The sequence below is a fragment of the Macaca thibetana genome, chromosome 3 (assembly GCF_024542745.1).
Source record: "Macaca thibetana thibetana isolate TM-01 chromosome 3, ASM2454274v1, whole genome shotgun sequence".
Classification (NCBI taxonomy): Eukaryota; Metazoa; Chordata; class Mammalia; order Primates; family Cercopithecidae; genus Macaca; species Macaca thibetana.
The window spans coordinates 147610656-147626204 of NC_065580.1; the positions used below are offsets into that span (position 1 = coordinate 147610656).

General features: G+C 54.0%; 3 protein-coding genes across 8 annotated transcripts in view; 2 read left to right on the top strand and 1 right to left on the bottom strand.

Moving 5' to 3' along the window:
• Positions 1-15549, top strand: part of NUDT1 (nudix hydrolase 1) — a 1171653-nt gene that overhangs the window by 1117426 nt on the left and 38678 nt on the right. The window lies entirely within an intron of this gene.
• MAD1L1 (mitotic arrest deficient 1 like 1) overlaps positions 1-15549 on the bottom strand; it is a 423851-nt gene that overhangs the window by 392924 nt on the left and 15378 nt on the right. For all 5 annotated transcript variants that reach the window (XM_050784233.1, XM_050784234.1, XM_050784232.1 and 2 more), the window contains exons 8-10: positions 14122-14252; positions 13850-13964; positions 11013-11074 (exon numbers count right to left, since the gene is read on the bottom strand). In XM_050784233.1, coding sequence (XP_050640190.1) covers positions 11013-11074; positions 13850-13964; positions 14122-14252 — 308 coding nt within the window. The remainder of the gene's footprint in view (positions 1-11012; positions 11075-13849; positions 13965-14121; positions 14253-15549) is intronic.
• The window catches only part of CHST12 (carbohydrate sulfotransferase 12), a 515718-nt gene that overhangs the window by 218795 nt on the left and 281374 nt on the right, over positions 1-15549 (top strand). The window lies entirely within an intron of this gene.

Below are 15549 nucleotides of genomic sequence, written 5' to 3' on the forward strand. Positions count from 1 at the left end.
AGACACACAGGCCTGGGGCATCCTTCTCCCTCCAGATTATGGGCTCCACAAGAGCAGCTCATGGTGAACGAATGAGTGAACAAATGAACAAACCAAAAGGGGTAACGCGGCCCAGACCCCGAGGCATCCGGCATGCAGGCCCAGAAGAAAGGGCTGCGTTCACACAAGTACCCAGAAGGCCAAACGCTTCTCCCCTCCTCCTCCCATGCCCCGAAGAAAATCAAATTGGCGCCAATTAAAAGGGACCAACATACCTGACAGTCGCCCAACTTCCCAAGCACTACCAGGGCGTCTGGTATTGATCAACGCAACAGCCGGGTAATTACAAATCACGCGCACGGTAACTAGGATAATAAAAGTGTCCGGGCTGGTCAATTAGACCCTTCCTTGGAGGAAAATCATGCATCCCCTCACTGTCCTCCTAATTGGCCTCACACATCAGGGAAGCTGGGCCCTGAGACTTGTCATCTGGCCAGTCTATAGATGTTTTTGGGAAAATGTCCAGGTCAGCACAGACAGGTGCCCGGTTTTGACTCCAGAGGATGGGTCAGCAGTTCCAGGTGGGCACAGCTGCCAGGCCTCTGAGCTGGCAACGCCCACCTTCCACCTCCCCAGTCTAGCCTCCTCTGCAGCCCTCCTCAGCCCCCCTCAGGCCTGGCCCTGCTGACAGGTACAACACCCAGCCAGCGGGGTGGGAAACGAGGCCAGATTCAGGCACAACGGGACGGGCAAGGAGCCAAAAACAGCGGCATCTTGGCCACGAACAAATGATTTCCTCCCTAAAGTGGGGGTTTGGCTGCAGGACTTGACACCCACTCCCTTCCTATTTCATAGGGTCCCCCTCAGTGGGAGCTGCTAAATGACATTTCTGAAAAGCCAAGCCTTTGAAGATGCCTGCTCTCCTCATCGTACTGTGACTTCGAGGTGAATCTCTCTAGAAACGTTGAAAGCACACCACCCCAATTAGGTGACGGCAGTCACACGCCGTGACGGGAGCGCACAGCAGTCATGCTTTCCGGGAGGGCGGTATGGCACCAGCTATCAGTCTCAAATGCACATCTCTTTTAAACTAAAAATTCTGCTTTTAAGAATTTACCCAACCAGCATAGCATGGCTAATTGGGGGAAAAAGCTGGAAACACCCTAAGTGTCCATCAACAGGGGCTGCTGGAGTCTGAGTCCGTCTGCACTCTTTAAAGTAGTTCAGCAGACCAGCCTGTGCTGGTGCCAAAAAACTGTCAAAAACTGAGTGAAAACAGTTGCAGAATAAAACTGTGGAAGGAGCCCCAATTTTAAAAGGTGATGGGAGTACATAAAGAGCTTGTATGCACACACATTTCCAGAACAACACACAAGAAACTCATCAGGCATTGCCTAGAAAGACGAACTGGGGCCAAGCACAGCATGCCCTGCCACCCGCCTCCGGGGCAGTCAGTTCTGTTCTGGAACAGTTCCCCAGGAGTAATGAGAACACAAGTGACGATGGCCAGGAAGCTGTGACACGGGGCACCCAGCCCTGAGTGATGGCCAGGAAGCTGTGACACGGGGCACCCAGCCCTGAGAGAGGTCACCAGGGAGGGAAGGAAAGGAAGACCACGTTCCACTTTTCATTCCATTCATTTGCATTCACGTAGCTTGTTCTGCTTTTAATCAAATGTGAAACTCCTTGACCCCCTGCAGCCTACACCTGACCCCACATGCTGCCACTCCTCAAAGCACTCGTGTGATGTGCCAAAGACCCAGGAGGTCCAGGCAGCCATTGTCTTAGGCCTTCCATAAACTCAGGGGATGGGTCCCTCCCCAAATGAAGGCTGGCTTTAAATAGCACCCCCAGGCGACTCTCCAATTCAGTCCAAGTCGCCACTAAGGAATTTTCCTTCCCCTCACAGCTAATCCGAACAGCGGACCACTTGCTGTTGACAGGCCAGCTTGGTTGAGGTATAATCACACACGTGAACCGTTTCACAACAGCAGTGTCAAGAGCTTTGCTGCATGTACACCTGTGCAGCTGTCACCTCCATCACGTCAAAAGGTAGCACCCCATAAGGCCCCAAACATATCCCAGCACAAGACTCCAGGGATCACTGACCTGCTTTTTGTCACTGTTGCTCAGTTTTACCTTTTTTAAAAGTTCAAATAAATGGGATGGTATAGTAAGTATAAACTCAGTAACTGTGGCTTCCTTCACTCAGCAAGAGATTCGTTCATGTTTCCAAGCACAGCCGATGCCGCGTGTTACACTGCGTGGAGACGCCACGGTCCACATACCCCTTCACCTGCTGACAAGCACCTGAGTTGTTCCTGCTCCCAGACTGTTAGAATAAGGCTCTTACAAACATTCCTGTACAAATCTTCGTGAGGTCGCATTTTCTCTTGGGTTAAATACCAAGGAATGGAACTGCCAGGTCATACCGTAAGTGTGTACAAAGCTACCAAACCACTTCCAAAGTGGCCGCACCATTTCCTACTCCCAGGGGCAACGTTTGACAGGCCTGGCTGCTCAGCATCTCTGCCAGCAGTCAGGACGGTCAATTTGCTTAATTTTAGCCATTCTGTTGGGTACACAGTGGTATTTCACTGCGGTCTTGAAACCACCTTTACAGAATTTTAAGTACTGAGAGAAATCTACATTACTGACTCCATCTTGCTTCTAACCTCATAGGAGCAATCCTTTTTTTCTTTTCTTTTCTTTTTTTTTTTTTTTTTGCTTATTCTAATGCAGAGGCCAAGATAACTATGAGAGGAATTTAGTTTATAGTTAAGCTTCAAAGCAAGGAAAACTGACACTCCCTCTCTGTTTGGAGATTAAGGCCGCATTCCTAAGACCGGCATTACTACAGGGGCCTGAACTTTGCTAAAGAACAGGCCCGGTTAAGCCACGACCTTCCCTGCTGACTTAGCTTGCTCTTCTACGGTGCCTGCTGCCCGGAGTCACGTAACCAGACATTGTGAGATTCGGAACTTCCCTAACGGCTCCTGCAGACATCACTGCTGCAAAACCTAAAAAACTGGTCTTTGAGATATTTTTCAGATTTAGCATTTCAGCAGATCGAGAGATGCCACCGGGACCTGTGACCCCATCTCCCAGGAACTGACTCAGCTGCATGAAGACAGTCCTGACACCCCTATGACTGCATCCCCAACACAACCAATCAGCACTCACCACTCCCTAGGCCACTGCCCGCCAAAACACCCTCAAGCCCTCGACTCTGAATTCTCAGGCAGACAGATGTGAGAGTTATCTCCCGTCCACCTCCCTTGGCTGGCTCTGCAGTCATTAAACTCCTTCTCTGCTGCCACACCTGCCGTTCTCGGCACGTTGCCTTTCTGGGCAGCAAGAAGAACCCTGTTGGGCGATTACAGTCTTAATTTGCATTCCCTAATAACTAACAATGTTGACCATCTTTTCATGTCCTTATTTACCATTTGTACACCTTCTCTTGTAAAGTATCTGTGAAAAGCTGTGAAAAGCAGGCCAGGTGCAGTGGCTCACACCTGTAATCCCAGTGCTTTGGGAGGCCAAGGCAGGCAGATCACCTGAGGTCAGGAGTTCGAGACTAGCCTGGCCAATATGGTGAAACCTGTCTCTACTAAAATACAAAAATTAGCCAGGCGTGGTGGTGCATGCCTGGAACCCCAACTACTTGGGAGGCTGAGGCTGGAGGACTGCTTGAACCTGGGAGGCGGAGGTTGCAGTGAGCCAAGATTGTGCCACTGTACTCCAGCCTGGGCAACAGAGTGAGATTCCATCTCCAAAAAAATAAATACATAAATAATAAAGTATCTGTTAAAAGTCTTTTGACCATTTTTTAAGCTATGGTAATCTTACTAATTCGTAAGAGTTCTTTCTGTATCCTGGAGCGCGTCTTTGGTCAGATACATGTTAATATCTCGCAAATATTTTCCTAGTCCATGGTCTGTCTTTTCACTTTGTGTCTTTTGAGAGCAGAAGTTTTCAATTTTGATGAAGTCTAACTTATCAATTTTTTTCATGTATGGTTCATGCTCGCTGTATCGTAAGACCTCTTTGCCAAACCCTAGCTTCTAGAGTTTGTGACTTTCACACATAAGTCTATGCATCATTTGAGTTAAATCTTGTGTCCAGCAGGAGGCAGGTGTCAAGGCTCATCCTCGCCACAAACAGCCTACTGGTTTACCACGCTTGGTGAAAAGACTCTTTCTCCCACTGAATTACCTTGACACTTTTGACAACCATCAACGCTGAATTCTTAAATCATTTCTGAACTTTCTACTCTGTTCCACTGATTTACGGATGTCTACACTTACTACCACACTGTCTCAATTTATGCAATTTACAATGTGTCTTGAAATTGGCCAGTGTAAGCCCTATAACTTGTTCTTTTTCTTTTTCTTTTTCTTTTTTTTTTTTTGGAGACGGAGTCTCGCTCTGTCGCCCAGGCTGGAGTGCAGTGGCTGGATCTCAGCTCACTGCAAGCTCCGCCTCTCGGGTCTACGCCATTCTCCTGCCTCAGCCTCCCGAGTAGCTGGGACTACAGGCGCCCGCCACCTCGCCCGGCTAGTTTTTTGTATTTTTTAGTAGAGACGGGGTTTCACCGTGTTAGCCAGGATGGTCTCGATCTCCTGACCTCGTGATCTGCCCGTCTCGGCCTCCCAAAGTGCTGGGATTACAGGCTTGAGCCACCGCGCCCAGCCAACTTGTTCTTTTTCTAAACTGTTATTGCTATAACAATTTACAGGTGCTTTATATTCCCATAGAAATTTTAGAATTGTCAACCAGGCACAGTGGCTCACACCTGTAATCCCAGCACTTTGGGAGGCCGAGGCAGGTGGATCACCTGAGGTCAGGAGTTCAAGACCAGCCTGGTCAACATGGCAAAACCCCGCCCCTACTAAAAATACTAATAGTAGCCAGGCATGGTGGCATGAGACTGTAATCCCAGATACATGGGAGGCAGAGGTTGCTGTGAGCCGAGATGATGCCATTGCACTCCGGCCTGGGCAACAGAGCGAGACTCCATATCAAAAAAGAAAAAAGAAATTTTAGAGATCAGTTCATCACTTTCTGCTGGGACTTTGATTGGGATTATGTGAAATATTTGGGTCACTTTGAGCAAACTGCCATCTTAACAATAATGAATCTTCCAATACAAGAACACAGTACCTTTATGATACTCTGAAATACATATTTGGTCTTTCCGTTCCCTGACATACATGCAGCTCTTTATTTGGGGTGAGAAGAGTCTTTTGGGAACTAATGAGCTGACTGCCAGTTGGCAGCCCCCAGGCAGCTTCAGACAGGGTGGTCATCCGAAACACCAAGGCGGGATGAGAGGGTTGGGACTCTGAGTCCCACCCCTCAACTTCGGAGGGGAGAGGCGCCGAAGGGTGAGTGGATTCCCAACAGCCAGTGGTGTAATCAATCATGCCTCTGTAACGAAGCCTCCACAAAAACCCATAAATAAGGCCAGGGTTCAGAGCTGCACACACGGAGGCTCCCGGAGGGTGGTATGTCCAGAGAGGGCACGGAAGCTCCGCGCCTCTCCCCATACCTCACTCTACCGACCTGTTCACCTGTATTATTCGTAATGTCCTTTATAACACATGACTAAACCTAACAAAGCATCTTCCTGAGTTCTGTGAGCCACACTAGCAAATTAATGAAACCCAAGGAGTGGGAAGTACGAGCCTCGTTTAATAGCCTATCAGTCAGAAGTACAGCTGACGTCAGTGACAGGGGAAGGGAAGAAAACAGCAAAATGAAGGAGAGATGCCGGCCCACTACTTGCACCTGGAATCTGAAGGGGGCATAGACGTGTGGGACTGGGCCCCGACCCAGCAGGAGCTGATGGAACTCCAGGTGGAGAGTGTGCAGATGAGGCTGCAGGACACCCAGCTGGTGTCGTCTGGAGAACTGCTTGGTGTGCGGGAAACCTTCCAGTATCTGGTGTCAGAGGCTGTGTGAGAGCAGAGGGGCAAAGAGTTCATTTTTCCTCTTACAATGTCTCCATTTTTCTACATCAGGTGATCTTTAATGTCTCAGTTGCGTCTTAAGCCTCTCAGTGTACAAATCTTACACAGATTTTCTTATATGCATCCCTAATATTTCATGGACTTTGATGCCATCATGTGTGGTATGTACTTCCAGTGGCTCACTGCTAGCATACAGAAATGTAACCTATTTTGGTACATTGTCCTTGTAACCTGTGACCCTGTAAACCTCACGGTTTAGTCCTACTGGCTTGTCATTGATTCCCTGGGAATTTCTATACATAATTATGATGTCTCCAGGTACAGTTTTACTTTCTCCTTTCCAGTCTGTCCATCTTTTCTTTTTGCTTCCCTAACTATAATGATGAAGATCTCCAGCACAGTGCAAAAAGGGATGATGGGAACAGACATCTTGCCTGGTGTCCGTGTCAGGGATGCAGTCAGTCTCACCTTGTATTATATCAGCTGTGGTTTTCTGCAGGTGTCTTTTACCTGGTTGAGGAATTTCTCTTCTCTTCGTAGCTTGCTGAGAATTTCCAATCACAAACAAGTTTTGGATTGTTACAAATGGTTGTGCTGCTCTCCTACGGAGATGGCCTGCACCCCCTTTCATTCTACTGAAACAGGTGATTTTCCAAAGAGAAGCACCCTGCACTTCCAGATGGCCTCCAGCCTCACGCCATCTTTCCCACTGGCCTCTCTCTATTACTCCTCCTCCTCCTCCTGTGCCCCTGAGGTCTTGCCTAGATTGACACATACCTCAAAGGCTGTGTGCTGGCATCCACTTTCCTCACCCACAAATCATTCCCCAAGACAGATCATGCTCCTGGGAGACCAAGCTGATCACATCGCTGCCTCCAGACACACGCCTCGCACTGCTGCTAACTCCCTCAGCCCAACTCCCAACACCCTAAGGGTGAGGGTGTCCACACCACACTCCCGGCACTGGCATCCTGCCCTTCCCCACGTGTGTTCACGCAGTGTCCCTCCCTGCCTGTGACTTCAAAGTCGTAGAAACTAATATGCCCCCGGCCCGCATGACCCCGTGTGCTGCACATGTCACATGTGCCCAGGCCTGTGTGACACATAAGGACCTCGTGCCACAGGGTCTTCCCATGGTTTCACTGATTCACCCCAGCCAACTCACCCAGCCTCCTCTCCTAAGACCTAAGAAGCCCCACATGGGGAAGAAGGTGACCAGGCCACTCTCTCCTAGGGCTCAGCCAGGGTTCATCCAAGCCCGGGGCGAGGCTGAAGAGCCCTCTGAGGACTGCAGGACATCAGCACCCTGTCCTTAGGGAAGGGCCTGCGCAGAGGACGTCTGGCCTCGACGCCAGGATCTCACAGCCCACGGGCCTGAGGGCCCCAACACACCGATCAGAAACAAGGCAGGCATGGGTCAGCCAGAAGCACCCCCTGAAGGCAGTCAGGAACAGCGGCCAGAAGCCCCTCACATCCCCATCGACCCAAACCCCGGTGTCAGCAAGCAAGTCCCATGGTGGGACAACAGCAGGTCCACCAGGCCAGAGAGACCCAAGGGAAGCCGCTGTGGGAAGGATCACCAAGGCAGGGGCGCCACCTAGTGGCAGCAGCTCCTCTGCACCCACGGGGCCGGGGCCTCGGCAGGCCCCAAATCCCAACACAGCATGGGCCCGGAGGCACACAGACGCCAGCCCAGCCAGCACAGGCCCAGGGCACTCCCAGCCACAGAGCCCTCTGCTTCCAGGACATCTGATGTCACCTCAGGTCCCCATGGCTGGGAGGAGGGGGATCCCTGAGCTCGCCCACAGAGGCACACATGTCTCCACACACGAACGGCAAGTGCACTCAGCCCTCCCATGGGGACCACAAGTGGCAGCTGTGGCACCTGTGGCACCTGTGGCCCCCATGGCCCCCACAGTCCCAGCTTCTCACCACATCTGTGTCCCTGCTGCCCACTTCATCACCACATTCAATGTTGCCAGACATGGGCTTCCAAAATCATAAGACCTGCCCAAACCTGGTCCCTACAATCAGAAAAGCAAGCCCAGGGCATGTGGGGCTTACCCAGAAATGCACTTTGGTTTTTGTTTTTGTGTTTTAGAGACAGGGACTCACTCTGTCATCGGAGTGCAGGGGTGCAGTCACAGCTCACTGCAGCTTGACCTCCTGGGCTCAGGTGATCCTCCCACCTCAGCCTCCTGAGTAGCTGGGACTACAGGTGCACACCACTGAGCACAGATAATTTTTTCTTTTTTTTGTACAAACAGGGTCTCAACTACGTTCCCCAGGCTGATCTCAAACATCTAGGCTACAGCAATCCCCCGGCTGCAGCCTCCCAAACCACTGGGATTACAGGTGTGAGCCACTGTGCAGAGCCAGAAACGCACATGGTTACCAAACCATCCCGGTGATTCTATGAGCTGTATTCAGGACCGCCAGCCTGCATTCCCATGGACTGCGACATAAGCAGCACCCCCACTGATGTCGACTGTGAGTCACCCGAGATCAGGCCCTGATGCAGACCACACTCAGACAACCGCCCTGTGGAGCACAATGCGGTGAGCGGCGGGAGCCCTGAAGGGGCCCAGGCACGGCAGGCAACCCAGCACATGAGGAAACCTGCCCTCTACCAGGCCCATGGCCAAGGCCAACGCAGGAGACCAGGAGTCGACCCCCACAGCGAAGACGGTTCCATCCGCCTTCCTGGCCATCAGCCTCCGGCTGCTCAGAGAGGACGCTCACACCAGCCCTCTCCAACTCACAGGGCCCTCCACAAACAAAGGATTGCGTCGGATTTTCACACGCAGTGGGGGAGAAGAGCTCCATGTCTCCCTTTCAATAAAGGGAACACTGGCCCAGAGCAGCACAGTGACTTGACACCGGTTTTACTGTTGCGAGGAGTGGGAGGGTGGGTTGAATCGAGCCTCCAAAGCACTATCTGTTTTCCTCATCAAAGCTGCAGGACACCACACACGCATTCCACTTGCCTCCCGCCCACTTTTAAGCCGGTGGTTGGCACAGGCAGCCCACCTCCACCAGTCCTGCAGACCAACCCCTCCTCTCCCTCATCCAGGGCCTGGCCACCAGGGAGGGCAGAGTGAACACGGAACACACAGGCAGGCAGCACCCCCAGGCCAGCTTGCCCTCACACTGGCCACACCCAGGCAGCACCCCCAGGCCAGTTCGCCCTCACACAAGCCACGCCCAGGCAGGGCGCTCAGATGCGCGAACAGGGCCAAAAGGAGCAGCAGTACTTTGTAACCAACCAGAGACAGCAGCCAGCTGCGCCAGGGCTACGTGCCTGACTGACACCCAGTGCTCCAGGGCAAACTGCACACTTGACCCTCCCACAGGGCCAGGCCCTCAGGCACGTGGGGGCCTCTGATGTCCCTTCACAGGAAAGAAGTCACGAAGGTTTCATCTGGCCAGAGTATTCCTAGAAGCAGAACGGTCACCTTCCAAGCAATTAATAAGCCCAGAGAACAGACAGAAGCACAAAGCATTTAGGCCCCACTGAGGCGGCCCTACAGAAGCCTGTGTTCTACAGGGGGAGCTCAAGAGGAGACAGCAGCCCGGGCCGTGCTCTGACTTAGCAAAGCTCAAAGAAAATGAAAGGGCACTTTCAGGTGACAGAGAACTGAAGCCAGTAATGCTGATGAGAAGGTAGTGGAGCCCAGGACTAGCAGTCGGATGCTGTGGTCAAAGATAGCTCTTTCAGACAGTCTCATTCTCAGCTTAGTCTCCAAGAGCATCAGGAAAGACAGGCAAGAAGCGGGAAGCCTTGAAATCTCACAAGCAAACACAAGAGGCTGCCTCGGCACCAGCACCACAGGCCCCAAGCCCCGGGCTCCGATGGCTCCTTCAAAAGCACCGCTCCTGTACCTCCTGGAGACCTGGCGCACACAGGGCAACCACACAGAGGGGTCCAGACCAGAGCTGCCAGGAGGCGGTCACCTGCAGGGGCCCAGCGGCTGAAGGGCAGGGGCCAACTGAGCAGCTGCTGGAGAAAGATGAGCGCAGGGCCCTGGGATGGATGGAGCAAGACAGACAGGACCAGACCTGGGAACGGTCCTGCCCTCTAAGAATGCCATCCCCAGCACCCAGGGTGGTCCCCCGGCAGCTCCACCCCACATCCCTCCACCCACATGCTGGCACTCAGCTTGGCACAGACTGGCTGAAGAGGCTGCTACAAGAACCAGACAATCGTCTTCCACTATGGTGGGTGAGAACCATTTGGATCTGTGTTCCTGCCCAAACCTCATGTTGAAGTGTAATCCCCAGTGCTGGAAGTGGGGCCCAGTGGGAAGTGTTTGGATCGTGGGCGGATCCCTCACAGCCTGGGTCTGTCTTCATGACAGGGAGTTCTCATGAGATCGGGTTATTTAGAAGTGTGTGGCACCTCCCTCCCAACGCTACTCACACTCGCTCTCTCTCTCTCGCACACACTCTCACTCCTGCTTTTGCCACGTGGCGTGCCTGTTCCCCCTTCACCTTCCGCCACGACTGAAAGCTCCCTGCGGCTTCACCAGAAGCCAAGCAGATGCCAGTACCACGCTTCCTGTACAGCTGCAGAAGCGTGAGCCTATTCCACCTCTTCCCTTCATAACTACCCAGTCTCCAGTACTTCTTCACAGCAATGCAAGAACAGCCTAATACGGTGGGTTTTTCTTAATTCTAAAAACTCAGTTCATCTCCACCGGTTACAGTTCCCTAATATGAATGATTTCCCCCAAAAGCAATTACTTCCTCAGTATACACCAAAAAGAGTCTTTTCACAAAGCCCACAATGCAGGGCAATCAGATGCCTGCCACTGGTTTGCTGTGGATATTCTGCTTCTCAATGAAGATGTTACTAAGGCTTCAGCAGGATGAGTCACCCGGCTCCACTGCCCCACCCGCTGGGAAAGGCCTCATTAAACCTGAGCAGCCGGGACAAACACCCCCCACCAGCCACAGAGATGCCTGGCTGGAGACAGTGCCAGGGAGCCAGAGGCTGGCTCTGCTCTTCCCCGGCGACCCTTCAGAGAAGGCGGGACCCCGGAGGCACCTGCCCCTCCCTACCTGATGCTCAGGCCCGTGGTCTGGTCCAGTCTCTCCCAGCTTTGCAGCTTGGCCAGCAGCCTCTGAAAAGACAACAAAAGCACGGACCCCGTCATTGCCTGCCACAGGATTATCACATAAGACTGACAACAACGACCATGGCGCTAAGTCCCTGACCTCTCCGGAGAGCCTGCCCTCATCTCTGAGCTGAGTGCTACATGCTCCAAGTCTGCCCGGACGCAGCCGGGTTATTATTCCCCAACTGCAAAAGCCACACTGGCGCTTCCTGCCTCACTCCTTCCTGGCCCTGTAAATTCAAGTACACACCCCAGCAAGCTAAATGCAACGTGTGGCTGTGGAGGGAGAAGGCAGACAGCCCCAGAAATGATCCTGGGGTTGACTGTGCCCCAGGGAGCAGCCTCAGGTGCTCGAGCCATGAGGACTCACCCCTCCCCCATCTTCCAGAGGCTCCTTAGGGAGCCAGGCCCTGGAGCAGACAGACTCAGTCCTGGAGCCAAACTTCCCCCCATCAAACAGCAGACCAGGACCAACAGGCCCCAGGAGAGGAGGGCAGCCACCCTGGAGCATGGAGGAAGGTGACATCACTGCCTACAGGCCAGCGTGCCCCTGTGTCACACACCTGTCCCATGCTGAGCAGCACCCCAAAGAGGTCTCATGGCCCTTCCAGGATGGAAGCAATCTGAGAGCAGGGACTCTGTGCCTTTGTTCTGGCCTCGCTTCACCTCCACCCAGTGCCGAGCACCGTGCTGTTATCAACGCTCCACTCGGCAAGTCAGTCAGGTATTCTCAGAGCCCCTCCTACGCGCAGGCACGCGCTTGACTAGTAACTATACAACAGCCAACGCTACAGAACATTCACTACGTGCCAGGCACTGCTCTGAGCACTTCACATAGACTCAAGTGAGCCTCACAGTCCCGACGAGGCAGGCACCAGCACCGCTCCTCCCTGTGCAGATGGGGAGACGGACAGGGCAGCGAAGGAGCTGGCCCAGGGACGCGGAGCAGCGCAGACGGGGAGACGGACAGGGCGGCGAAGGAGCCGGCCCAGGGACACGGAGCAGCGCAGATGGGGAGACGGACGGGGCAGTGAAAGGAGCCGGCCCAGGGACGCAGAGCAGCGCAGATGGGGAGACGGGCAGGGCGGCGAAGGAGCTGGCCCAGGGACCAAGCACCCAACCACGGAGTGTAGCTTGAGAGCCCCAACTCTTCAACCATCAAACAATAAATTACACGGCGGCCAGAGAGAAAAAGGATGTCGCGTGGGAGCTGTCTTTTCAGGCTAAGCTCCTATAGAACCCAGCACCTGAGAGAAGAGTCCCTGCCGGACACCCCCGCTGGCAGGGAGCCGCCTCACCGTGGGTCACAGGGCCAAGGCCCCGAAAGGACTCTGGCTGTATCGCAGCTCTGAAGAGGGCAGAGACCCACACCACCCAAGGGGGACTCTGCAAGTGGCCAGCCTGACAGGTGGGCAGCTGCAGAGCGCTGCAGATGGAGTCTGCTCTCCTGCCAGGCCATACAACCACCAGAGAAAGGTGGCACAGGTGTGCCAGGCACAGAGGGGAGCGGCTGTGGCCACAGGGAAGTGGCGTGAAGGACAGAGGACCCGGGCAGGGGCCAGAAGGCCTAAATTCTGGACCAAACTTGCTGTGCACCAGGCAAGAGAGGGAGCTTCTCTGAACCTGTCTCCTCCTCTGCCTGCAACATGACTGCAGGATGCTTTCCGGCACTGACATCTTCCCACCAAGTGCCACAGTGGAGGCAGAAGACCCCCAGCACGGGGCCCCGCCAGCCCTGGTGCTCACAGTGTCACCCGCACTCTGACTCACCCTCTGTACCAGTTCCCTGCTGCAACCAAAACAGATCACCACAAACTAAGTGCCTTCAAACAACACAAATTGGTGCGGCACAGAGGCTCACGCCTGTCATCTCAGCACTTCAGGAGGCAAAGGCGGGAGGATCACTTGAGCCCAGGAGTTCAGGACCAGCCTGGGCAACACAGGGAGATATCGTCTCTACAAAAAAAATTTTAATATTTAAAAATCCCGGCCGGGTGCGGTGGCTCACACCTATAATCCCAGTACTTTGGGAGGCAGAGGCAGGTGGATCACGAGTTCCAAGAGATCAAGACCATCCTAGCCAACATGGTGAAACCCTATCTCTACTAAAAATACAAAAATTAGCCAGGTGTGGTGGCGGACGCCTGTAATCCCAGCTACTCAGGAGGCTGAGGCAGGAGAATCACTTGAACCTGGGAGGCGGAGGTTGCAGTGTGCCAGGATTGTGCCCCCGCACTCCAGCCTGGGGAGAGAGCGAGACTCCATCTCAAAAAAAAAAAAAAAAAAAAAAAAGCCCACAAATGTACTATTTTACAGTACTTTAGTTCAGAAATCCAAAATGGGTCTCCCCAGGCTGGAATCCTGGTGACGACAGGGCTGTTTTCCTTCTGCAGGTTCCGGTGGAGAGTTCACTTCCCTGCTCTTTCCAGCTTCCAGAGGCGCCCACATTCCCTGGCTTGTGGCCCCTCCTCCATCTCCACACCCAGCAAGAGCTGCCAAGTCCGTCTCACGTCACTCTGAGCCGCCAGGATGGCCCAGGAGCCCGTCCCTGACGTGGGCCAGCAGACCAGTGACCTCATTCGCCCTGCCACAGAAGGTGCTGTGTTCACAGGCTCTGGGGATGAGGCAGGGAACTCTCTGGGGACCACGACTCTGCCTCCCACCCCATCACAGCAGCCTCCATCTTGTAGGTGAGCAGCTGTCGGTGTGACCACAATACCGAGGCTCCTCCAGACAGGGCAGAGGACACCCACAGGAACCGCACACCACACAGGCCCTCACCTCGTTCTCCAGCTCCAGGCCAACCAGCGTCTCCTGCATCTTCTCCTGGCGCCCCAGCTTCCTCTGCAGCCCTTCCAGCTCTTCCTGGAGCAGCCCGTTGGTCTCTCTCATCTCCCTGGCAGTGCCACAAAGAGTCACTCAAATAGCCACACACCCTAGGGAGAAGGCCAAGAGCCCGGGAGCCCTGCCCCTACAGCGTCTGCACAGTGGGCTCCATGCGCACAAACCCAGACTCACTCAAGGCGGCTGCCCCATCCCCCGCGACCCCTCACCGCAGGTGCATGCTCTCCTCCCGCAGCTGCTTCAGCTCCCGCTCCAGCCTAGGGAGCCGCACCAGCTCTGACTTCATGTTCTTCACAATCGCAGCGTCCTGCTCTTGCAGGGACAGCTTCTGCTCCAGATCCTGATGGAGGCCAGGGACAGAGAAGAGGAAAATGAGCCACGAAGAGACCTGGAGAAAATCACACACACACGGCTAAGAGAAACAAGTCGGTGTGCAACAGCTACACGCACTGCAGGATCCAACCACAGGACGTTCTCGGAAAGGCGGGGGTTGTCAGGGGCTCAGAAGGAAAGGCAGGGATTGACTGAGGGAGCAGAGAGGATTTTTAGGCAGTAAAACTTTTCTGTGTGACACTCTAACGGCAAATATAGGACATTTTACATTTGCCCAAACCATACACTGTCCCACTCCAAGAGTGACCCTCACGGGACCCGTGGACTCTGCATGACACTGATGTGTCCAGGCAGGTTCATCACTGTCACACATGCTTCACTCTACCGGGGAGGCTGGGAGTGTGTGTGCATTGGGGTGGGGGGGAGCAGGCAGTACACAGGGCAGGTTCGCCACCGTCACGCATGCTCCACTCTACCAAGGGAGGCTGTGTGTGCGTGGAGTGGGGAGCAGGGGGTACACAGGGCAGATTCATCACCATCACACATGTTCCACTCTACCAGGGGAGGCTGTGTGGGGGGCAGGGGAGCAGGGGGTACACAGGGCAGGTTCATCACCGTCACACATGCTCCACTCTACCAGGGGAGGCTGTGTGTGTGTGGTGGTGGGTGGAGCAGGGGGTACAAATGAGCTTTACCTTCTGCTCATTTTGCTGTGAACCTAAAACTGCTCTAGAAAATACCATCCATTAAAAATTAAAGTCACTGAGGTCACGAAGTTCCTCCGCTAAACTGTTCCCAGGTCCTCAGCAGCCTCCATGCCTCAGGACTCCCCTGTGGGAGGCCTTCCCGGGCTACACCAGAGGCCTGGAAGCTGCTTCCAATGCTGAGCCTCAGCATCCACTCCAGGGCAGCTCTTCCCAGCACCGTCCTCCCAGTCCCCTGCACGCTGGGAGCTGGCATGCACACCGCACACCGCAGAGCTGCTGTGCTCCCCACCTGGCCTCAGGGAGCTCTCCAGGAGCAAAAGTCTATCTCAGGTCTGGTCCAGGATGGCACTCCATGGGAAAACACCCCCCTCCTCCCATGTCAAGCCCACTTCTGACGCTCTAGTAGCACATGTGTAAGGGCTCAGTCTTTCAGTCAGTGAGGACAGGCTTCTGCGGACGGTACCCAGGCCCCTTGGGACACAGACAGCTGGCATCTGTGAGCAGCAAGTCACTGAACAGGCAGAGTGTGAAACCACAACCAAACCAGCCGGCCATCTGACAAACACTAACACAGTTCATCGCCTTGCCAGCCAGCCA